The 26,078-nt window shown below is 42.7% G+C and overlaps 1 protein-coding gene across 1 annotated transcript in view; it reads left to right on the top strand.

The window, feature by feature from the left end:
- The window catches only part of LOC311061531 (receptor-type tyrosine-protein phosphatase U-like), a 165,224-nt gene that overhangs the window by 27,927 nt on the left and 111,219 nt on the right, over positions 1 to 26,078 (top strand). The window contains exons 2-3 of the mRNA XM_084080189.1: positions 13,829 to 14,100; positions 21,696 to 21,777. Coding sequence (XP_083936315.1) covers positions 13,840 to 14,100; positions 21,696 to 21,777 — 343 coding nt within the window. The 5' untranslated portion in view covers positions 13,829 to 13,839. The remainder of the gene's footprint in view (positions 1 to 13,828; positions 14,101 to 21,695; positions 21,778 to 26,078) is intronic.

Raw genomic sequence — 26,078 nt, 5'->3', positions numbered from 1 at the left:
CCTGTGGGTTAATGATTAATCACCAGGTTCGAGTGAGAGTTGCAAAACGAGTGTGGTTCAGCCAAAACCCTTCACTTTTGTTTCAAATCCTATCCTTTGATCGGCTGGTGATATAACTTAAAGGACGTCTTCACCACTTTTCAACATATCTTCATATAATAGGTCCTCACTAATGCTCATGATAAAATGATACCATTTTTTTCTACTTGGTCTGTGTCTCATAGGAGGGCTGTGGACAGTCCAGAAACCCGTCTACCAGTGACATCATCGTTAGGCAGGATTTTTTTTCCCAAAAAGATTACAATTTTTTTATTTAGATTTTTATTAAGGCGAGAACAATGGGATCTATTATTGCATTGCAACTTTCCAGGAATACAAGGCCTGCAGTTTCTATTAGCTTGGATTCCCCATCGATGATGTCACTGGTAGACGGGTTTCTGAACTGTCTACAGCCCTCCTCTGAGACACAGACTGATTAGAAAAAAATTGTACCATTTTATCGTGAGCATTAGTGAGGACCTATTACAGTATATGAAGATATGTTGAAAAGTGGTGAAGTCGTCCTTTAACAGACACAAATTATTTATAAACATACATACTGTGGATTACGGAGAAATTTGAATGAAATCTGATCAGGCATCAGGGACGTGCGCTGTGCACTTCTGTTGCAGTGTTGAGGATTTATTTTTGTCCGCGCGACCGGCCGGGCATGCTCAAACATGTGGTGCCCCGACCAGCTTTGTAGGCAAACCTAGGATACTAGTGATGAGCGGGTCGACCCGTAACCCGCGGGACCCGCGGGTCAACCCGCGGCGCGGGTGGGTCGAGTCAGAATTTCAGAGGCAATTATGCGGGCTGTGGGTCAGCGGGTCAGCCGCTCTCTCACACGCAAAAAAAAATAAAATGATCACATGCTCTTGTTTTGTCTTTATTCCTAATAAGAATAAGAATAATAACAATAAAACAGTTTGAATACACTTGGGGATTATTTTCTAACCATGATTTTACAGAATAAAAAAAAAATCGCGGGTCGCGGGGCGGGTTGAGCCATAGATTTATATATGGGTTCGCGGGGCAGGTTGAGGCGGGTTGGGTTCCGTCGCGGGGCGGGGCGGGCCGAGTCATGAAAAAACCCGACCCGCTCATCACTATAGGATACTGAAGGAAACACGGATGAAATGTGCGTGGATTAACCCCCGGACCGGGATGAACTATTATTTGATTATACTTACCTTTGTTGATATATTATTCCCCGCTCCCAACTCTGTAAATACATTCTGAAAATAAATAAAATAAATAAAACTCCTGTCTCTGAGTCTTGGTTTGGGTCAGTCCTGTGTGTGTGTGTGTGTGTGTGTGTGTGTGTGTGTGTGTGTGTGTGTGTGTGTGTGTGTGTGTGTGTGTGTGTGTGGAGGAGACAAGACACAGGACAGAAAAGGAGAACGGGATAGCAAAGTGAGATAAGAGCATGCGACAGTTTATTATGCAGATGAGGAGAGTGGGAGACTCCTAAACATTTTGAGCGTTTCCTAATTCATCACTGTCACCCTCTGTGCTTGTATGTGTGTGTGTGTGTGTGTGTGTGTGTGTGTGTGTGTGTACGTGTGTGGACCATCTGTGCCGAGGCCCAGCGTTGGGCCAACAGCTCTCTGATTGATCACCCTGTACTGCAGAGTGCAGGATCACATCGCTGGCCCTCAGTTAAGGAGCCACCATGTGGCCCTGTGTGGCCCCTGTGTGCGTCACATCTTTGCTTAACGCACAAGGGTCTCTGTGTGTGTGTGTGTGTGTGTGTGTGTGTGTGTGTGTGTGTGTGTGTGTGTGTGTGTGTGTGTGTGTGCGTGTGCGTGTGTGTGATGGGGAAATCGGGTGAATGGTGTATGGCTGCTGCAGATTGTCCTATACCAGCCCTGGCAGGACAAAAGAGCTGGGATCCAGAGTAGTGTAGAACATTTGAATCACTCATGGTCAGGTGAAAAACTAGATCGTCAATTTGATCTCAGTCACAGTGCTATGAATTTCAACCAGCAATACGTGTAGCTGGTGTAAATCTTAAAAAGCCAGCATCACAGCTAGTTTTAGTTGAGCGTACAATGTAGATGAGTGTACAATATAGACAAAACAATTGCTTACATTCTTACCAACTGTGATGTTGGTAAGAATGTAAGCAATTGTTTGTCTATACAGACCTGCAGCATCTCCTGTGTGATGGGAACGCCATTCACCTCACTCACTGCGGGCTGACTGCTTTTACCAGGGTGTGGCTGGTCAGTGATTGCTGACAAGTCAGTGATTGCTGCATGCTGTGTGACTAGTCAGTGACTAGGCCCGTCACAATTATGACATCATTGCCTAGGCACAATTATTTGAGATAATCGCAATTATCGCAACTTCGTGACACGTTGTAAGCTTGTAGATCAGCTATTTCTGCTATAAATATATTTTTAAAGTATTAAAATATTAGTAATTTCTTATCTGCCTGTGCAATATTGCATTACGAAGCCTATAAGGCCAACAGAAATTACATTTTTATTCATATGTTCCAAAGTTCAATGCCAAAATCACAATTAAATCGCATTTTTTTGTGTGACAATTAATCGCCAACTTAAATTTGTAATCCCCGACAGCCCTGTCAGTGACTGCTGATTGCTGTGACTGGAATCCCCACCCACAGGAGTTCACAGACAGCAGTGACACTTACACAGCGTTGACACAGAAACCTGGCTTACAACTGGAAGTGACAGTGTTGATCCTCTCACCTTCCCTCTCTCTCGTCCCTTTTTCTCACTCCTTTTTCACTCTCTCTCTTGTCCTGTCTTTCTTTTACATGATCTATCTCCAGGGAGGCCCAGCGTGACTCGCTGACGTCTTGTCACCATGTTGCCACGGCTCATTTGCCCTGCAGTGATATACCACACATATACAATGCGACACATTGTGAGCTTGTAGAACGGCTATTTTCAAATGGCCGAAATGTATATAGGGCTGAAGTGGACCGTAATGTATGTTTTGTAATGATACAAATCGACAAAGTAACTAGTAACTAAAGTTTTCAAATAATTATAGAGTAGAGTAAAAGTACAATATTTGCCTTATTAATATTTGAGATGTAGTGGAGTAAAAGTACAGAACATTGGAAATACTCCAAAGTAGAAATACCTCAACATTGTAATTGGACACGCATGCTCTCACACACACACACACACACACACACACACACACACACACACACACACACACACACACACACACACACACACACACACACACACACACACACACACACACACACACACACACGTGCATGAATGTGTGCACTAAAGACGATTCGGTGCTGTCCCCCTACTGCATGTCACTCCCAGTCTGTTAAGACCCCTCTGTCCCCCTTGGCAGTCAGAAAAGTGGCGCTCCTCAGAGCACAGATCTCTGCCAGGCCAGGTTGCCTACTGCTTCTTTGTTCTCACAACAAAGACCTCTTGTGTAGGGCAATAATAAATATAACTTGTGTGTCTGTGGCTGCAAGTTTCCCTGTGGACTTTCATTATTATTTGCTTCTCTGCTTTTGTTTCTAATTAAAGACAGAGTGCTGTTGTGAGCATAAGAAGGAACTGTGCAGCACTTTTGTGGGCATTTGTCAGTTTTCCTCTGTTGATTTCCAGTTATTTGGATACCGTAGTTAACGCATCTGATGATTAAGAGTTGTGCTTGTAAATGTCAGAGAACAGCGTGCATTTTTGGCTCTGTTTTCTGTTGAGATGCTTATTATGCTGATTTATTGATATTGATCTCAGTTTCCAGGGCTTTATTCGCTGGAAGCCATGCCATTAAAACGGCAGCCTTGCAGGATATGAATTGAGGTCCTGGGGATTACAAATGTCTTTCAATTGTTTCTGACTATTGTTTTCCTCTGAATGAGCTACAGTACGCGTGTCTATGAAAGCAAATGAGCTTCAAGCAACTGCCTGCCTTTTGTTTTTGTTTTTTGAATACCGCTTCAGGCCTATTGGCTGGCATTGTGTCAGTGCCAGCCAATGGGTGTCCAGCGTGGGTCGGTTTGAAAAAGTCCCAGTCTCATCTTTGTGTGTGGCTCTTTTGGCAGTTGGTTCCTGCTCTCAGATGCTGGCTCCTCTTTCAGTATCACATTTACAATTTAAACCACCCTGTTTTTAATCCAACGGCCTGCCATGTGTTTTATAGTCACATTGGGGACCCACACAGTTCCGTTGTTGTGTGGGGGGAGACTTGGAAAACAGCCTAAATGCGCCTCCTACTTCCTGAAACCTGCTCTTGGCGCCACGGCCTACTATTTTAGTTTTGTGAGATGTAGATTATGTGACAAATCGACTTTATTACATTTATTTCAGTAGAGCTATGGCCTGACTGGTGTACTGGCGAGTTGAGTTACACAGCAGTAAAGATGAATTTCCCCTGTGGTCTTATCCTATCTTACATTTGGGAGTGCAGGTGACTACAGCCGAGCGAAAACGAAGCGGCGGCCATTGAAATGTGTCAGACTCTCGGTTTTCTTTCACTTCCGGTTTGCGTCTCGAAACAAACACCGCTGTTGCTTTCGCTTTTGGTTTGCGTATCAAAACGTGGACAGCCTACTACACGAGAGCCTCGCGCCCGTGTCTGTCGAGTTAAAACCGTGCCTGTGCCTCTGCCTGTCTGCAACGGAGCAGCGACACAGCCACCGGGTTGCCAGACTTCCAGGTATCGCGCGACTAACAAGCAATGCACACACACAATTCGCTTGGCTACTAGAGCCCCGTGCGCGGCTAGAGGGGCAGGGCGCCCGAAAGGCCCTGTCCCCAACCTACATCCAGCCTTTCATCATACTGTGACCATGCACTCCAAACGATCAGGGTGAAGGCCAGTGTTACTGGGGTCAGTTTTAGTTTATTTGCGTTGGCTATTCAAAAATAGCAGATATACAAGTTCACAGTGCATCACTTCGTGCCACGCTGCAAAGAGAGAGAGAGAGAGAGAGAGAGAGAGAGAGAGAGAGAGAGAGAGAGAGAGAGAGAGAGAGAGAGAGAGAGAGAGAGAGAGAGAGAGAGAGAGAGAGAGAGAGAGAGAGAGAGAGAGAGAGAGAGAGAGAGAGAGAGAGAGAGAGAGAGAGAGAGAGAGAGAGAGAGATTCAGGACGACTTCGCAGGTTATTGAACCCCCTAAGAAAAACAGACACAAAACTTCTTAACCAGGTTCTCTGGTTGCACCGTGGGTGAACTATTTCCCTAGTCCATAATGACAGAATCTGCTAGTTGCTGCTGCCTGTGTTGTTGGATTTTCAATATACAAACAAACACAACCATTAGGAAGTAAGGGCAAAACAGTAATAATGTCTCTCAACAGACTTGTGTTGAAAGAGGTTTTTGTTCCCCTGAAGGCACAGAAAGGCATCCATTAAGTGCTATGAAGAAGGATGTAATTTGTCTGTCCTATATGTTACTATTACATCCTACGTATTTGGGATCTTTCCTAAACGTGTAACATTCAACTTCAGCCATGTGACATTTCATTTATACACTATTCTATCTCATATTTGGGTGCAGCAGTGTGGTATGGTGCTTAAATGTTTGGTCCCCTATTGAAACCCTGACACTGAACTACCAGACAGCAGCGGCAGCAAACTGCAAACTGGATGCCTTCTGACTGTCCTTCTGGTGAAAGGCATTTGTCTCATGTCTCGCATCTGAAGCCATTCATAGTCCTAGTGGTTTAAAGAATATGCTGACAGATGTCTGCAGGTCCTTGAGTCACAGAGCTGACCGAAAGTGTTCCCTCCACCTAGGACATATTACGTTCAGTTGTCATTTTCTGCAACCCTGCGACCTGTCTATGGGAAATGTTGGAGGTGGAATGTTTTGAGTATGATTCGAGTGCCCTCGACTATGAAAGACCAACGTCTGCTGACAGTGTGCCAGAACGTTCGTTCCCCTCATGTCTTCTCCCTGTTTTAAACACTCAGCACCTTAAGAGGGACATGCACAAACACACATTCCACTTAAGACTTCATCATGTAATGTCTTGATCGCAGCACGTCGTGCTTTTGTCTGCTGATTTCTCTTTAGCGGAGCCAGTGACTCAAGAGAGGCATCAGAGAGAGAGTTCCCTGCCACCTGTTAGACTACTTACACGTCCCCAGAGGGTCCTTACTACTTAATGACAAGAGACGAGCAAAGAGGGGGAGGATGACGTGTTCCGCTTGCCAAGTGGCCAGAGAAAGTGAGAAGAAATGGGGGCACACACACACACAGACAGACACACACACACACTCCCCAAAAAGCCCCTAGGGTGTCAGATGAAGGGAAAGGCATTGACGGCTGGTATACATCAAGATGCAGTGATGGGGCGATGGGAGGTATGAGGGAGTGGAGTATTGGCTTGTCAGCCCACCTGCACGCTGTCACTGGATGGCTGGTAATGCACTATTGATTTCTGCCACAAGAGAAGGTTCCCTGGCATCCAGAGATGCACTCTGCAAATCCAGTAACTTCTTTGTCATTTGATGAAATGTTTATTTGTGTGTGTGTGTGTGTGTGTGTGTGTGTGTGTGTGTGTGTGTGTGTGTGTGTGTGTGTGTGTGTGTGTGTGTGTGTGTGTGTGTGTGTGTGTGTGTGCGTGTGTGCGTGTGCATGCATGTGCATGTGCGTGCGCGTGACAACACAGTGTGTAATCACAGAGTGTAAAACAAGAATATTCCGGCAGGACTTGTTAGGAGATGTCTAGACAGAAGAGGTTGACATACAGTATTTAATGCCCTAAATCAGTGTGGAGGATTTTTGGAGAAACCGTGTGTTGTTTTGAACGGCCTCCAGGTTGCGTTTGGACTTTTGGACTCTCACCTCAATTAATTAATTAGTGCCAGTTGTCTGCAGCAGACAGCCTTGTATTGTTTGCATCAGAGGTTATAGGCTCTGTCAGTGTCTCATTCATGACCAGCTGGCGTTGTTCGCAGATTTTCCCATTTGCATGGCGTACAGCGTCGTGTCACTTTGTAAATGGCAAAATCGCCTTTTGGCTCCAATAAACAAACCCGCCCCCTCTGTCACTGCCAGCCGCACAGATCACACTGCTACAGCCAGAGACACAAAGGGAAAGCAAACAGCGAGACCAATCTGTGCGTTCCCAGTCGACGTGGCTGCCCTTCCCGTTGTATCATCAGAGGTGAACGTCGCTCCGGGGTTTTGCACTATTTGGACAACAAACAAAACAAAACAAAATCAACAAACAAAATCCCAGTTTCAGCAAACGGTCCAAAATTGAAAATCCTGGATGACCTTTTTCAAATCCTGTGGTTGGAAAATGGACTATTACTGTAGTTTGTTTTCTGCTCCCCTAAATTAATTCCATGGTGGTAAATAATATAACGTGGATGATAAACATTGTAAATTAAAATGCATTCGGTTGCTGTGGAAGGTTTCCTTGTCAGGGTGTCAGACAAGGGCAGTGTCAGAGTTATAAAATACATTAGAGGAAACCGAGAAACAGAAAGATAAAGATAGTCTCTATCTTGACCCCTCTCTTCCATAGCGCACCCACCTGTTTTTATGGGTGTAAGTATGATAAAAGTGTGTAGACCTCTGACTCAGGTTCCAACCCACATTCTGATATGAATTCAGTGAGCTGAAGTCGTTCCCTAATCTCTTAATGCTGTTCCCTCGTCCTTGGCAGGGTCACAGGGGAAATAGATGGAGCCTTATCAGCCTCTATGGATTTATGGAGATTTTTTTCCCTTCGTTTTTACAGCAAGGGGTGCGTGTGCGTGTGCATGTCAGAGATATCACGTGAGGTTACCAGGTGGCTAGTCATATCACACACATTTTTATCACAGCCTTAATTATTGCATTAATCACGTTGACTTACTCTGTCAAGCTGAAGTGGAAGAGAATGGAGGCATGTTTGGCTAATAAAGAGTTTGTGGCATGATGCTAACAACCATCAGCATCGAGCTGCATTTCTTAAAGGCATTGTAGGGAACATTAAGCCTAAATTTAAAAACATTTTATATATATATTTTTTGCATTTTTTCCCCTCTATCAGCCACTATATAATGATGCTGGGGTGTTTTCCTTTATTGAAACACAGTCCTCCTTCTGAAAAACGTATTTTCCCTAATGTTTATGTGTTCTATGTTTATGTCCGGGACGTAAATTAACGCACGCATGTGCGCGTCTGTGTGAACATTTACTTTCGGTTTTAAAACGCTCTCAAACTTCGTTTTTGAGGCACAGAATTTACTTTTAAGATAGCGTGTGGATAGAATTTAGTTGTTTAACTTCATATATGTGGTCAATTTATCATGAAAGAGCCTATTTAAAAATAAAAATTCAGAGAACCAGCAGGGCGGGAAGTTCCGCATATTGTATCCCAATAAAGCAACCTGTTTTCGGGCACCATTCCTTCAAAAAAAAAAACTCGCTCCCTCCTGCGTCACGGGGAAAAGTACTGCTGGTGTTTATTTACCTCTGAACTCCCTCATATACATTTAACTCTCACTCACTTGACTCAATTGAAACAAATATTTTTGATCATCAATTTGTATCGATTGCCAATATAATATATCTCTGCTGTCCGGCAGAAACCAGCCAACTCCATTTTGACGCTTTTGCTTTTTTTCCCTCCATAAATCAGTGCTATTGAACACCCTTTACATCTTTGTGTTGGTAAAAAAAATATTGAACCGATGAAAAGTATTAAAAAGTGCTTCTGACAAAACCAGCTAACTCCATTGGATCCTCAAACTTTCTGCTAAACCAGCTAAGTCCACCAAAGGGGGGTGGAGTTAGCTGGTTTTGCTGACTCCAGGCTCCACCCCCTTTTGACCTCCAACCTTAGTGTGTGCTTGGAGGTCCATTCAGCTGTTCTTATCAATGATTAGCAAAACCTCCTAACTCCACTTTTTTTTTTTCCTGAAAAACTTACATTTTGGAGTTAGCTGGGTTCTGCCCAACACCAGAGATATACTAGATACAAGGTGTGGACTAGTACTGCTTTAGTATAGAATGCTAGGTACTGTTACTATTGCTGCTATAGTTTATAGAAATGTTTTCTGCTGCTATAGTATGTTTAGCTACATGTTTTTCTGTTGAAGAAGCCAACACCCCCCAATGTTAATGTAGAAATAGCTTGTTCCATCCCCTTGTGACCAACAGGGGGCTACAGTTGAATCCAGGAGATCTCTCTCGGAGCTAAATCTTTATTGATTTATTTAACAGTCTCCGGGGTGTGAATTAGCTATTTAAACTATAAAAAGTGTTTGATCTCTGACTATATCCAGTTATAGGTTGCTACAGGCTTGATCTTACTGATACCCTGGTGTAGAACAGGGGTTCTCAACATCGGGCCCAGGGACCACCAGTGGTCCATTCCAAATGGACTATTCCATTGTTACGTGTCTGTAACAATGGAAAAAGTTACATTTACAGTTATATTAAAACTGAGGATTGGGGTCCCAGAGCTAAAACAAATTAAAAAAGGTGGTCAAATGGGGGTACACATATTAACACATTGAGTGCCAGAGGTTTTTTAAAACAGGTTTACAGCCAGTGCCAGCGTTTTTTTACCGTTTATTGGGGACCCGGATGTAAACAAACAGTGTCAGGGCGATGGCCAAGGGTCCCGTCTAACAACTGGAACAATAAAATTCCTACCGCGATCCACCATTGCAGAGAGATCGCCCGTCGAAAATGGCTGGTTTTGACCACTGTAAAAAGATATGGAGATATATGGACCTTTTTTTCAAGATCCCATCATTGGGGCGGATGCACGTCCGTTTTTTTGGGATGACGTCACATCCGTCTATTCCTTTTTAAAGGGTCCTAGTACCTGTTGTGGAAAAAATATATTAAAAAAAACGTAATATTATGTTTACGGCACTCAAAGGGTGTATTTGCAAAAACTTAATATTGCGTTTTTGGCACTGAATATGTTAAACTGGGGGGCCTTGAAACTCAAAAGTTTGAGAATTACTGGTGTAGAAAAACCAAAGTGAAGAATGCAGAAGACGGGTTAGGTAGTGACTCAAGCTTTTTCCCAAATGACCCCCTGTCACCAGGACAGTCAGGCTCTTTGCTCTCAGACAGCCACAGTGTCCAGTGGCCCCCGAAGTGAAGGAAAGCAATTTAGTCCCTGTTATGTGGCCCCGAAGGGCCCACACATCAAAGGAGTGGTGTGGGAGGCTGACAGGTTCTAAGTCAGAGCCTGTCCAGCTTCGCTTGGGTGCAGGTGAGAAACTGGAAAAGAAAGAAGATGAAAATCTGTGTTTTGTAAGAACACAGAGAAGTGAGAATGTCTGTAGCCTTTTTTATCATGTGATGCCGCTTCTGTCAACTTGACACTTTGTCCATTTTGGTGGAGAGAGAAGATTGGATTGGACGCTGGATAGGGAGGGGTCGTGACATTCATGTTGGGTCATGTTGGCTCTTCTGATCTGCCTCAGGTAGTTTTCAGGTTTGATAATTTTTTTCTCAATCTGGCAAAATGTCATCATGGAATAATTCAGAAGTATGTGTGTGTGTGTGTGTGTGTGTGTGTGTGTGTGTGTGTGTGTGTGTGTGTGTGTGTGTGTGTGTGTGTGTGTGTGTGTGTGTGTGTGTGTGTGTGTGTGTGTGTGTGTGTGTGCGTGCGTGCAGTATGTGTATAACAATAATATCTTGAATTTATGTAACACTTTTCTAAGTACTCAAATACGCTTTACATGTGTTTGGGGACCAGGGATATACAGTATGTGTGTCTATATATACAGTATAGCCTATATATATATATATGATTTACCAGTTATCTATCCTGTCCTAACACAAGTCACATTTATCCAGCCAAGTTACTTTGCATTAGCCTTATATGAAGAAAAAAAACTTTCATAGGCCTGTTTCCAGGTTGTCAAAACAGAAATGGAACTCTCAATGTGATTTACCCTTGTTAAATAAAGGATAAATAATAATACAGGTCGAAATGTCTATTGCGGTCCTGCAGGCAGAGAAAGACTAATATGTTATCCTTTAAGAGACTAGAAATGCCAAATCTAAATTTAGCACCGCCATCAATTCTTGTTTACAGGCCGTATGGTAGGTTTTTGCCTCCCTAATGAAAATAAATGTACACCATCTGTTAATGTGTTTTAGCCTTTTTTTAAAACTAGCATTTAATGACTGAGATCTGTTGTATATGAACACATCAAATTTGTGTTATGTGTTTATGTTATAATAATGTGGTGATGTTTGTTCAACATGTGACTGTCCATATCAGGCTCTGTCACGGGTCTGACGTGACAGAGTGTCCCTGATATTTGGATAGGAATGAGTCAGTAAAGTAATTAGCCGTAAGTGGGAAACCAACGGCTTCTGAGCCATGTGGCCCATAGGCAGTGATGTAAAGTAACTGGGTACATTTATTCAAGTACTGTACTTAAGTACCATCCACTTTACTGGAGTATTTCCAATTGTCTATACTTTTACTTCTACTTCACTACACCTCGGAGGCAAATATTGTACTTTTACTCCACTACAATTATTTGACAACTTTAGTTACTAGTTACTTTGCAGATATACATATATTACATTATAAAACATACATTAACCACTTTAGCCCTATTTTATACCTAGGCTATTTTCAAACATTTTTGTACTTGTACTTTTGGTACTTTAAGTACATTTTGATACCAATACTTTTACTCTCACGTACATTTTTAGGCTGATTGGCTCCGCTAGCAGCAGGGCTATAAGGAAGGCTGTTGGTCTGTCCGTCCGTCCATCAAACACTTTAATTCCCTAAAATGTATCTTAAAAAAATACTGTATTTTTATTTACCGGTTATCTATTTCCTGGGAAACAGGTAATGAATGGTTGGATGGTTATTCCTGGGGTGTGACTGTGAATGAAAGCTACAGTATGAGCTAGACTTAGTTATATGAGCCATATTTTCTTGTGCCACGAGCGCCAGAGGCCAATTTTTTATATAGTACATTAGTATGTTAATCACCTCCCTTGCCAAGAAGGAGGAAGGGGGTGGGGGGGGACCATTTCTCACTTCTGGGAAGGTCGGGAGGATTTGAAAGCGAGTCCAGCAGTGAAACGTATTATGTGTGTGTGCGTGCGTGGGTGTGCGTGCAGGCGTGCGTGTGCGTGTGCGTCTGCACGCTTGTGTGTGAACGCACTTAGATGTTATGTCTCAGAATGTGTGACTCTGCATACTTGATCCCTACATGTGTGTATGGAAGTATCCCACTGTGCTCTAACTATTCCCCAGGTCACCATTACAGCCTAATAACTATGTCAGTGTGATTAATGGAAGCACGTTGCAGGGCTCTGATTGCACATTTATTCAACTACATTTCCATTCAGCTACAGTACGCTGCTGGCCCACCATCCCTCTGCCTTGTTCATCCACTCTGCTGTGGCCACTGGCCAGCCCACTTCAATGCACTTGATGCATTTATGTATGTGTGCATTATGGTATATTTCTGTCTTTGTCCTATTATTTTGATTATGAATTATGAGTTTGATTGATTGAATATTGTATTAGAACAGAAATGTAAAAACTGCACGAGTACAGTCAATTCATCAACATAAAAAATAGCACCAAACATTCGATATAATCTGTCCGTCTCTCTGTGTCTCTCTGTGTCTCTCTCTCTCTCTCTCTCTCTCTCTCTCTCTCTCTCTCTCTCTCTCTCTCTCTCTCTCTCTCTCTCTCTCTCTCTCTCTCTCTCCCTCTCCAGCAGAATCAAACACTTTGATTTGTAATGATTATATTTAACCCATTATGATTTTTTTTTTAGATTTGAGCTAAAAAGCCATATTTTACACTTTTGGCTATTTTTGAAAATGAGTGCAAATCTTTGAATATAATATTTTTTAAAGCCAACATTTTTAACTCAAATCTTTGCTTCTGAGGGTCCCTGGAACAAAATATTTTCAGATGGGGGTCCGCGGCCAAAATACATATAATTCTGGGGGTCCTTGACATGAAAAAGATTGAGCAACACTGATATAGAAACATATTTTTCAGAAAACTGTTGGGATTTAGAAGACATTTGTAGAATCGGCTTCAGGTCTAAATGGGTTAGAGGGCTTGCAAAGGTAACTTTAGGGCTGGAATGATGTGATTCGCCATAAGCGCCTGATCCAATCCTTGGTAATAAATTCAGACTTTGTACTGTAATTCCTTTTATTTCTCGCTTCTTCTCTTCATTATTTTAGTAGCTGTGCCTTCTAGGAGCAGGTTACAAATCCCCAAGGGTAAATGTCTGCAACGCTAGTCTTTCATCTCTTTGTCTGTCTTTATTTTTGTCTCTCTCTCTCTCTTGGTTTCTCTATATCTCTGTCTGTCTCTCTCGCTCTCTCTGTTGTGATGCTGTTTAGTGATCCAGGTCAGTGTGTGTTGTTGTACAGGCTGGATCATAAAGTCGTGAACTGTTTGAGTCTCAGTCCAGATGAAAGCCACTACTCAGCTCTGGAGCTTTGAACAGGGCAGGAAAACAAACGAAAGGAGATTTGTTTGAACCCTGACAGGGTGTGTTGCAGGACGAGACAGAGACCAGCCAAATAGAGACAAACTGCTGAAGCCCTGCTCCAATCAGAGCGCTCCTGTATCTTGGATGAAAATGTGGAGCCAACCTTTTTTCTTGCAGGGTTGTTTTAGAAAAGTGTTGTTTAATGGAAGAATGCTAACAAGACTAGAACTGAGAGGCTGTAAGCAGCATCCACAGTTACATTTTCTATTGGTTTTATTTTGTGTATATATTTATATATAATGCACTTAACCATTCTGGGCAAGTGCACGGTGACTCATCTCACCCTTTACTACTTCTCTCTCTCTCCCTGCAGGCTCCTTCCTGATGGTCAACTCCTCCCAGCATGCCGCGGGGCAGCGCGCTCAGTTGCTCCTGCGCCCGCTCAGCGAGAACGACACCCACTGCATTCAGTTCAGCTACTTCCTGTACAGCCGCGACGGCCACAGTCCCGGGGACCTGCAGGTCTACGTGCGCGTCAACGGCGGTCCGAGAGGCAGCGCCGTGTGGAACATCTCCGGCTCCCAGGGACGCCAGTGGCATCAGGTGGAGCTGGCTGTCAGCACCTTCTGGCCCAGCGAATATCAGGTGAGAGCCGTGCCACAGTTCCTCCCACACAGTTCCTCCCACAAGTTTCTTTTTTTCTTTACTAGTGGAAATAAATCACCTCCCACGCTACGGCATGGTGTGTATGTGTCACAGTCAGTGGTGGAGAAAGTACTCAAAATGTTTTGCTTAAGTAGAAGTATCAATACTGCAATGTAGAAGTACTCTGTTACAGGTACAAGTCTGGAATAAAAAATGTACTTGAGTAAAAGTACAAAAGTATTGATATCAAAATGTACTTAAAGTACCAAAAGTAAAAGTACTAAAATGTTTGAACATAGCAGATCTACAAGCTCACAACGCGTCGCATCGCGACGCGTTGTGAGCTTGTGTATCGGCTATTTTCAAATAGCCTATGTATACAATAGGGCTAAAGTGTTTAATGTACAGTATGTTTTATAACGTAATCATTTATATCTGCAAAGTAACTAGTAACTAAAGTTTTCAAATAATTGTAGTGGAGTAAAAGTGTAATATTTGCCTCTGAGATGTAGTGGAGTAGAAGTAAAAGTACTGACAATTGGAAATACTCCAGTAAAGTAAAAGTACCTAAAAATTATACTTTAGTACAGTACTTGAGTAAATGTACTTAGTTACGTTACACCACCGGTCACAGTTCCTCCCACGTCGCGACGTAGTTTGTCATAACGACTCAATAATTGCACAACTACCGTGGATGACGTGTTTTCGGTCTATCTTTATTTACGGCTCCATTTACTTGCGTGCTGCAGTGTGATCAATATACCACTTTGTTCAATGCGTGTCACATTTATTAGCGCTATAATGTAGCTTGTAGGACCGTGATGGCTGGATGGAGCCTTGACTCCCCTCATTACGGCCAATAATTTATCTCCTAGCGCCCCTGGTTGACTCATGTACAATGCCACCCCCCCCCACCACACCTCAAGCAAGCATTAATGAGGAGGCAACGACTGAGGTGTGGGAGTGTGGGTTTGCTGATCAGTCAATTGACCTCAATTTCACGCGACTCTCTTGTGAGGGTTGTGTGGGTGGGGGGCTCAGTGCGTTGAACGTTTGCTTCCATAACCTCGGCGCACTCTGGGCCTCATCTCAATAAATCAAGGAGCAGTTAATGAGATTAGAGGGCTGCATGGATCGATGCAGACAGCCGCCTCTTTTACTATCCTCCGCTCTCTTGTGCCGCGCATGCGAGAAGCCTCACAAACAACCAACATGATTTAAAAGTAATGATTTTCTTCACTACAGAAGTTTAGCCGCCACCTTGCAGCTGTAGAAGAAGCGGCGGGCAGAGGCGCGGGCTCTCTCAGGAGAGGAACGCGATCATTAGGAGATCTCTCAGACAAATCCAGGCTGCTTGGTGCGGAAGTCACTCCCTTTTTTGCTGCCGTTGTCTGAGGAGTCCACTGCACTTCACTCTCCTTGTAGTCCTTCTTGATGATAGTTTACTATGCAGATAATATAGCATGGTTACTCGATCTTTTGTTTGTTTCAAGATTTAAAAAAACCATTGACCACATGTTAATAATGTTATTTAGGTGGCATGTTGTTTAGACAGATGCTGGGTTCATTGTTTACCTGGCATTACACTGTTCTCTCTCTGCACTCTTTTTCTATGTGACGATTTTCCTTGTTGCTTAATGACTAGAGCCCATACTTACTCTGCTCATTCAAATGTTGCTCTTGTAAATCGCTCTGGATGAGAGCTTTTGCTAAATGCCTAAATTGTAAATCGGAGAGTCGGGTTTAGCGATGGAAGTGTGTCCCATCTGTGACGGAAACACCTTAGCCCTGTCCTCTGCTGTCAAGATTACATTTAAGTTGACAATTAATTGTCACACAAATAATTGCATTGTGTTTTTGGCATTGAACATATGAATACAAATGTAATTTCTGTTTGCCCTTTAAGGCTTCGTGAAGCAGCTAAAGTGGTGCGTCTGTGTGAGGATCTATGTCAGTGCGAGCTGTGCTCATAAATCCTGTCCCTGCGGGGACCAAGTGCGTCTCCTCTATGACCCCTCTAGAGGTTTTCCCATATGGATGTTTCAAGGCCCGTACCCATATTTTAAGTAGGCTGATATCAACCGATCTCTCAGATTAGAGAGGACAGGCGATGGTGTGTGTGTGAGTCCGTCTGCGTTTGTCTGTGTGTGAGGCTTTCACATACAGTACCACTCGTTGGGTGGTGGTGGTGGTGGTGGTGAGGTGGATGTAGTTTTAGATGAAAGAACAAGTACACTTAGTAATCCGAGACTATCGGTGTCTCCTGCAGGGCAAGCAGACGGCCAGAGAGATAATTGATGTTGGACAGAGATCAGAGGTGCTGCTGGATAGTTTACATTTACACAAGTGCAGAGAAGCAGAGAGAATGGCCTCCTGAGGTAACTGGAATCAACAACAAAAAAAATTAGGCGTTACAACAATACTCTAACTAACTGATACTGTTCAAGGTTCAAGGGTTCAAGGTTGTACTTTATTGGTTTGGCGTCCTTCAGACAATGCAGCACCATTGGTAATAACAGAATAATTATAACATTCGTAAAAAGATTTAAAGAAAAGAAAGAGTGCGAAAAGGAGCAAAAAGAGAATAAAATAGAGCATCATCAAATGTACATGTGCATATAATCTTGCTATATTGTAAACACCAACAACATTTCTTTCACCATGTAGCTGTTTTGGTACATCTACAAAAACTAACAACAATTAGAGAGAACGTCTCTTTAGTTAGTCTTTGTCACACACACACACACACACACACACACACACACACACACACACACACACACACACACACACACACACACACACACACACACACACACACACACACACACACACATCATGCACATATACTGTAGCATCACATTGCAGGTCAGGAGGTCTTGATGCAGGCCAGAGTGTGATGACTGCAGGTCAATGAGTGGGTGTGTTCTCTCTGGTCTGCGTTCAACTCACCTCTCAACTGTTTGGCTTCTTATCTGAAGATAAAGTGAGGTCACAGTAAAGAGAGCTGGAAGGAAAGCTGTTTGACTCTGAACTTTATTAAACAAAGCAGCCAAGTTATGGGCCTCTCTCTCTCTCTCTCTCTCTCTCTCTCTCTCTCTCTCTCTCTCTCTCTCTCTCTCTCTCTCTCTCTCTCTCTCTCTCTCTCTCTCTCTCTCTCTGAACTGTCTCATTCTTTCTCTTTCTGCTTAACCAAGAGGAATATTCATGGTCTCCAGTGAAGTGTCATGTTCTTCAGTAGAATATTCATGGTCTCCAGTGAAGTGTCATGTTCTTCAGTAGAATATTCATGATCTCTGGTCTCAGCAGGTGTTTGAGCAGCTCTGGATCAATCTCTTTTCAAAAAATGTTTTCAAGGACCCCCAGTTTGATATGCGTTAGGCCATGGACCCCCATTTTAATCTCTGGGACCCAAAATCCTCAGTGTTAATTTAACTCTCTGAGTTACATAGCCATAATCAACCATTTAGCTCAGGGCCCCCTGGAAGCCCCTCAAGCACCCCTGGGGGTCCCTGGAACCCTCGTTGAGAATCACTGGTTTAGGAGACATGGGTGGCTCACTGACTGATACTCTCATCCATTTCATTTTACATATTATTTCACTATATTTTATTACTTTTCTTTTACACTGATCACACTGTTCACTCTAAATCTCTAGTATTGTGCTGAATAGTGTATTATTTAACTATTCTCTACATTCCTCTGCCTGCTGTTCTTTAATATTACATACTGTAGAAGCTACAGTACAGTATGTATGTGAGGCCAGCCTAGCTGCACTATACTTCACGTATTTCACAACCATGGCACCAATACAGATCAATACAGGTTGTCTTGTTCTAACCCAACCGATCAATTGACAGAAAACTGTTGCAATCTTTGCTCGGCTCTGTTCCTCAAATGTTTGCGTGCAAGTCGTTAAATTAATTAAACTGTTGGGTTAGATCAGTGGTCTCCATGTACAAATTGAAAGCGCTATCGTTACAGCGCATGCAGATATAATGAAAACCAGAAGCCATAAATATTCATTACCGTACAAATCCTCCTTTTATTGCGGCGTCTCTGCTGCTGCCAGCCAACGCCGGTTTTCTGTATTTTTCCTTCGGGCGCTTGGAGAACATGAGAGGACACAGTGTGGAGTTTGTCATTCCGCTGCTATTAAAATCCCTCCTTTTTTTTTTTTTTACTTCATATCCCATGCTCCGATCCCTCTATCTCGCCATTCCCTCGGTATAGAAACTCTCCCCATACCAGAAGGTGGTGGATCTGACAGACTGATTTGGAGTTTGATGGATTTTTTCCCTCCCCTTCCTCCATTGATGATAATAACATGGTTTCTCTCTCCCACCAGTTTCAATAAACTGATGGGAAACTTTAAAATATATATTTTGTATGGCCTTTCTGCCTTTATTGATAGTACACAGTAGAGAGAGAGAGAGAGAGAGAGAGAGAGAGAGAGAGAGAGAGAAACGGGGAGTGACACACAGCAATGGTCGTCGAGCTCGGCACATGCATTAGAGCCTATACGTGGTATGCACCTTAACCGCTAGGCCAGCGGCGCCCCAATAAACTGAGCTTTGATTTGTCGATCACAGTCGTGTCTGGGAGTGTTATGGAGTCCCGCCCACTTTCATTGGTCATCCTGTTGCAGCATACAGAGGTGGTGCTGCAGAGCGAAGGATGGAGTATGACATCACTATGAACCTCATGACATCACTATGAATGTCGCATATTCTCAGTTTGGATGAAACTACCTCCCACTTTCTTCACAGCAATATATGTAGCTCCTCGCCTTCTGGTGATGGGGATTGGAATTGGGGGGAACTTTGCAATCGAATATTAAAGATCCTATCTGGTCTCACGAATAATCAATGCAGCTTAGACACCCACTCCATCTCCACTACCTCCACTTCTCTCTCCTTCTGCCATGCCAGATAACTCTCCAGTATCTCGTCCCACGCACACACATCTCTCTCTCTTTCTCCCATCTATGTTTTCCGCATCATTCTCCCACTCTGTGTTCTGTGTCATCCTGCTTAGTCTTTCACATGCAGCGAACAAGCAGTTTTCCCGGCCCGTACAGTACGTGCGCTCTGATATTCCTCCTGTGACACACAGTCACACTCGATGGCACTTTTCCACAAGTGAGCGCCGACACAGAGGGGCTTAACGAGGGTGGGTCAAGGCTCGGAGACGGGGGAATCGATGGCAGCGGGGTCCGTGACTCGTGATTTATTGAGGAGCTAAGCGGGCGGTCGTCTCTAATGGCCGCCACATGAGAATGAAAAATACACATCACTTAGGACGGGAGACAGCTTCGGTCTGTATCCATCTTGCCGCGGCCTTGTATGTTATTGATTGGCCCTCTGGCGCTGCTGTATTGTCTACAAATGCAATACAGTGCGTTGCTCGCCTGAGCACATGATGGCACAATGTGGCTTTCACTAGACTAAGCTCCTTCCTCATTTGGGGCTAGATTTGACCCAGGCAGAGTACTCCTGCAAGGGGGTGCTAATATGCCACTGTCACAATCCTGAAATACCAGGGTATGATTCACACAAATGGCAAAGCGTAAATCGACATGTAAATATGAAATAAATGTATAACCGTAATATTTTCCTCTACAGCATTTAGGATTAGCTCTAGCCCTGCGCTAGCGTTAGCCCTGAATATACGTTAACGACATGAAATTAGCATGTAACTGCAATTTGTTCCTGTTCGCTGACTCAGCGCTCCTGGTCTCAGACAGGGGACTCATTGCAGGTCGAAAATGCCCTCAGCACAGAGCTCAGCAATATTTCCACTTGGCTTTCTGATAACAAACTGTCATTACACCTGGGAAAAAACGAATCCATATAATTTGGGTCCAATATCGGTACGTCTCCGGGGCTTACGATGAGTGTTGGTCACAATGTAGTCCCAAGCAAAGTTGAGGTTACCTATTTGGGTTGTATTTTGCATAACAAACTTTCCGGTGAAAAAGTGGCATCACAAAAGTCTATCAAAGAACAAGATCTTTGGGCAGGATCTCCTTGTTTATCAACAGGAGTGCTCTGAGGACTCTCAGAGCCCTCCATCCATTGTTATTTTGAAAATGCTTGCACGTCATGGTACACCAAGCATCGCCAAACCCCTGAAGACTAAACAGCAGACCTCCCAAAAATAAGCTTGTGAGATTGTTTTTCAACTTGCACCCCAGGTCTCACCTAACCCCAGTCCACTTCATTAGGCTAGGATGGCTCAAGGTGGAAGTTTCCCAGTTCTCAGTGGGTCTGGTTTTCAAGATACTCAAAGGAGCAGTTCCCCAAGGACTTCGAACTACTTTTCCAGAGTAGGGGATGTTCATACAGTAGCTACTCCACCAGGGGGAGTTCCTCTGACCTCGTCCCCTCCAAGTTCAATTTGTGTAATGGTAAAAAAAGCATTTTTACTATGCAGCCACAACACAGTGGAACGCTCTACTAACAGCCCTGAAAGTGTTAACTTCCCCATTCAAATTGGACTTAAATTCTTGCTGGCCGTTTACTGCACAACCCCCCTAGGGTTGTAACCGGGGCCCCACCCCCTTTTTATGTCACTATCATTAATTTAATCTGTATATTTAGATTTTCTATATTGTTGTGTGCTTGCTGTTGTTGCATTGTTGTTTTGTCCAGTTGTTTGAGTGTTGAATGTTAAATGGACCACAATGGAAACAAGCCTCATCCATTTGGCGCGTTTTGGCATCGATAAAGTATTCAATCAATCAATCAATCAATCAATCAATCAAAACTTTGTTTTGCATGGTGAACAGATATCCTGAAAGTGCAAATGACTGTCAAATAAGAAAAAGCAGAAATAGACTTAAAAGTTAAAAGTAAAAGTTTGTCAAGCTGGGCCACATTTATTGTATTTCATTGGTTGTGTGGATTCGCTGAAACCTGATAATTTGGGAGGAAATGAGGATTTTTCCTCTGCTGAATTTAATGACAGCTTGTAGATTGACTCAGTGGGGGCCTCATTCACTTTGATGCACTGCATGTGTCTGCTGGCTCTGCTGGTTGAACGAGGGCACACTTGATTCATGTGGCTACTGTGGACGTTTTGAGAGAGAGAAAGAAAATGACTTTGTTTTATTATGTGTCATTGAGTGTAGTATAATTATTGATTAAACTTCAAATGTAGACTATAGTAGTTACGTCAGAATATGATTATAACCATTTCCATCCTAATGAATACTGCAAGTATAGTGGAGGGTAAAATAATAAGAAAGAAAAGTAACAGGGATAACCTAAGTTTCATGCGTATTAGACGTCTTGCCAATAATGTTACAAAAGCTATCAGTTTTGCTTGAGAGTTAGCCAAAGGCAACTGAGAAATGCAAAACTCGGCTCGATAAGTGTCCCAGTTGTCTCTGAAATCTCAATCCAATATGTACGCAAAGATGCACATGACCAAAACATCTGCACATGTGTTGCAGGTGTTTCACAAGTGGGGTCAATGTTATCAAAGCTTTTTGAAAATGGCATGAAGTCTAAATCATTACTGTGTCCTCTACCAAACTACTCACCATGTAATCATATTAATTACATATTTAATTTTCTCATTTCTCTTCACAGGTTGTGTTTGAGGCGACTGTTTCGGAGGAGCGCCAGGGCTACATGGCTCTGGACGACATTGTGCTGTTAAACTACCCCTGTTGTAAGTACCCCCCCACCCCCTGTTTAACTACCCCTGTTGTAAGTACCCCCCACCCCCTGTTAAAGTACCCCTGGTGTAAGTACCCCCCGTTCTACTGTACTACCCCTGTTGACACGGTTTCATGAATGTTAGTTAGTTACCGTAGAGATTTATTCTGTCAAGAGGCTAACAGCCAGGTTTAACTCATCCTGGTGCCTTTACTGTTATTCCATTTGTGTGTGTTTATGTTGCCTTATTTTTATTAGCCTGCATTAAAATAGCATAGGCACACATTGCCATTAAATGTCCACTTCAGACCTTATACTTCATTGTACGTCAAATAACAACAATATATAGGCTGCACAACCTCATCATGATAGCTTGAGAGCTTGTAGATCGGCTATTTTTGCTTTAAAAAACATTTAGGAAAAATCTAAAGATGCTATTAAATATAATGACCATTATAATTTTTTATGCTAATTATTTGTGAAGTCAGACTACCGGTATGGTAGACCATATTTTATCGCTTTATGGGCGATCTATTTTTGCTCGGCCTGGGCCTATTTGTGGAATATATAACTGCATGCCACCATCACTGGAGATTACGCACAGAAATATCTATCAATGAGTCTTTATACCAGAGAGATTTTTATTTTCGCTGCCGAGTTGTTGATTAGCTTCTGTCAGATTATTGGCAATACTTCATTGCTATGGATTCTTTTTATTGATCTATCCTGACAAGTTATTGGATTACTTTTGTTTGTTTGGATTGACTTATGAACGTGTGGAGATGTGTGCATTACAGCAAGTACAATATTGAGCGTGGCGGAGATGCCACTTGCATTTAATGAACTGTGTTTGGTACTGTGCATGCGGAATGATCTATTCAAATAGATTAATACAAAACTAGGATTGATCTTCAGAGCTTTATCATTTGTCCTTTTATTTTATTTTTCAAAGCATGCTATTCAATATTATTTAGGAAACATAATAGTTTAATTAGTAAAACTCACCTTACAACTGTATGATCTTTTTTTCACTTTACGCCTAGGCTATTTTTGCTGAATGTTCCCCCAGAATAGGTTTGCTGGGTTGCAAGTGGTTAAGGAGAACTTAAGGAGAATAAAATACATCCCGTTTATTTTTATATTTTTTAGTAAAAATGAACACTTACTGTATATTATGCTTTAAAGTTATACAATGCAGGTCCACAAATAACGATTTTTAGCAGCCTCTGCTGGTCATTACCATCACTGCAGGCCGTTCGTTTATTCCTCTGTTACCCAGAATTCCATTTGTTTTCACCGGAAGACGGAAGCGTTTCAAAAAGCGTTCTTTTAATTGTTTTATGCGATATGTGGATCGTTTCTCTTAGCCAGTGGAGCTTTAGTTACCGTGAGTTGTGTTTTCTTTTTCTGTTGTTTTTCGATCTTCAAATCATACAATCTCTTAAAATCAGCGTGAGTTCCCCTTTTGTTATTAGCGTGGTAGTTCCTGGCCAAACAGGAAACCGGTGTGGTAGTTCCTGGCCAAACAGGAAACCGGTGCATTTCCGCTTCCGTTTTCCGGACAGATGACGTCATTTTCGCGGGAAAGTCCCCCCGACACCGTTCAATAGAAAATATATAAATAAAAGGCTTTCGGGGGTGAAATTCATGGAGTGGGTGTTGTGAAACATTTGCCACTCACAAAAGATATACAATTTAACTTTAGTTTTATTGAAAAAGTTACCTAGTATTACTTTAAGTATAAAGAATGTTGTTACATTAATTATATATATTTATATGACGATTTCATTATGATGCAGACAGTGCACACATTACTCGTTTTAAACTTAAACCAGTACATAAAAAATAGGTATCTGTTCAAATAAATTTTCAATCTGAAAACATTGGAGGTGAGAAATAAGCAATGCAGTACACAAAGGTGGCGCAACATTTGCTCCCCTCTCCCTCTTTCTCTCTGCCTGCCTCAACTGCGCAGTACGCTTTGATCAGTGCAGTGTGTAAAGTCCAGAGATCCCATAGTCCGTAGGGGATGGGACTGTCAGCTGACACTGTGATTGTTTAAACGAAAACACACCCCTGTTTCTGAGCTAAACTTAACAAAAAAGGTTAGCAATAAAGCATTTCATGACGTCTTTAACACATTGACTGCCTGATATTAAAACACTGTTTTTTTATCCCCTTGCCAGCGTTTATTACCTTAAATAGACGATATTTGTGTCCGTGGGTTGGGGGAGGGATCCGTGTATCCACTGGAACAATAACATTTCTACCGCGAGTAGCCATTTTGGAGCTATGGCCCGTTGGAAACGGGTGGTTTTCATCACAAAAAAAAAAGAGAATGGTGGGAGTTAGAAGTGTTTTTCTAAAAATCCTAACGTTGGGGCGGACATACGTCCATTTTTTTGGAATGACGTCACATCTGTCTATTGCTTCTCTGAGTGACGAGGGATCATTCCTAAGCTGTGTTAGAGCGCCCTCTTGTGGAATTTTCTAGAAAATAATTATTTGAAAATAGAAGGCATATCTGCGCTCTTGGTGAGCAATTGATGCATTTAATAGAACGCATATCTGCGTCCTTGGCGGGTAATGTGTTAATATATTATATTATTATAGTTATAATTACTAGACCGGGCACCTGTCTAATCGGGAACGATGCAAGTCAGCAACGATGCAAGTCGGGAACAATGCAAGTTGAGAATTAATGCCCTACTCGGTTATGCAAACCCTTTGTACCCGTCTGTGTCCATTTTGTGGACATACTGTATCTGGAGATCTCTGCATCTATATCTGTCTGTATGCCTGTATCCTGTTTATGCCCATACATGGATATTCCTGATGTCATCAGTATATATGCCCATATATGGGATCGGCGGTTCTGGACAGCCGCCTATCCAACGACTCAACGCTAGGCATTGCACTCAGTGTTGCCAGATTCTGTGAGAGAAACAAGCAACCAGGTATAGGAAAACCAGCCCAAAACAAGCGACTATGGGCCACATGCGCACTTTAACATATACATCAGCTATTTGAAAAATAGCTGATGTATTATAATAAGCAGATCTGGCAACCCTGAGTGCACTCCTTCGGGTCCTCACCAATGCATGTGCCGAGTGTGAAGTCGGTTGGTCCCATATATGGGCATGCATACTGTATTTGCCGGAACTCCATTTATGCCTGTATATGGGCATATCGGTCAGATTGGCGGTTCTATGCAACCTGCATATCCGATTGACTTGATGCCGGGCATGGCACCTCCCTTGGATCATCTGTGATGGGAGCACCGAGTTTCAAGTCGGTCAGTCAGGTGGTTCTTGAGATACGTGAACAACAGACGGACAGAGAGATTTTGCACATTTATAGACGGATTGGTTGTTGTAATAAAGATATGAAATGGAAGTGGTTGGCTTCAGCTCAATTACAATTTCAAGTCAGACAGACACAATGCTCTCTAAAATTTGATAAATAAGAATAACAAAAAACACGTCGGATGGAATATTTTTAAAGCATGTAGGACGCTTAACTTACTGGCCGAGCAAATGATCACGAGTCAAACATGAATCCATTACCAACAAGGCAATCTACATTTACATCGCTTGGCTCATCGTCGGGATATTTCAGAGACCACGTTTGTTTTGGTGTGTTTAGCACCTCCTGTTGGACAGCGATGTGGAATGTGGACACCCTGGTTTGTCTTCAGAGCAGCTAAATGACTGAAACTCATCACACTGTTTACAATGGAAAGGTTTTGCTCCAGTGTGGATACTCTGGTGTCTCTTTAAATGACATAACTCGTTGAAAGTCTTGTCACATTGTTTACAGTGGAAGGGCTTTTGAATGAAACACAGGGTATGTTTCCCTTTTTAGCCAAGGTGAGTCGATGGCATTCTTAGATTACATTAGACACAATGGATTTTTTTTGGCTAATCAGTAGCACGAGGCCACCTGTGCACACCTCAATAGACTAACCCTAAGCTTTGAAACTTGAACAAAAAAGAAAAAATCACACCCAGTGTGAAGTGGGCGGTGTGGTCATCACAACATGACTCACTTTAAAAAAAGGATAAATGACTTTTTTTAAAGTCCATACTGCTATTCATAGGGCTGCACATGTGTCATGTGTTTCGCTAGCCAATCACAGTCCTGAATTTGCAAAGTCAGCCAATCACATTTCAGTTAGTGGTGATGACACTAGCTGTAATGTGATTGGCTGATATGAAAAAAGTATCGATTTGCATTAACAATGGAAGGGTTAGGGGGTACACACATTTTTTGGTCGGTGTCCAAAACTCACTTATAGGGGGCGGCTACACCGCC

This window comes from Gymnoscopelus microlampas, assembly GCF_963454915.1.
Source record: "Gymnoscopelus microlampas genome assembly, chromosome: 15".
NCBI lineage: Eukaryota > Metazoa > Chordata > Actinopteri > Myctophiformes > Myctophidae > Gymnoscopelus > Gymnoscopelus microlampas.
Note: the sequence above shows the minus strand (reverse complement) of the source record. Positions and strands in the feature narration are given on the sequence as shown.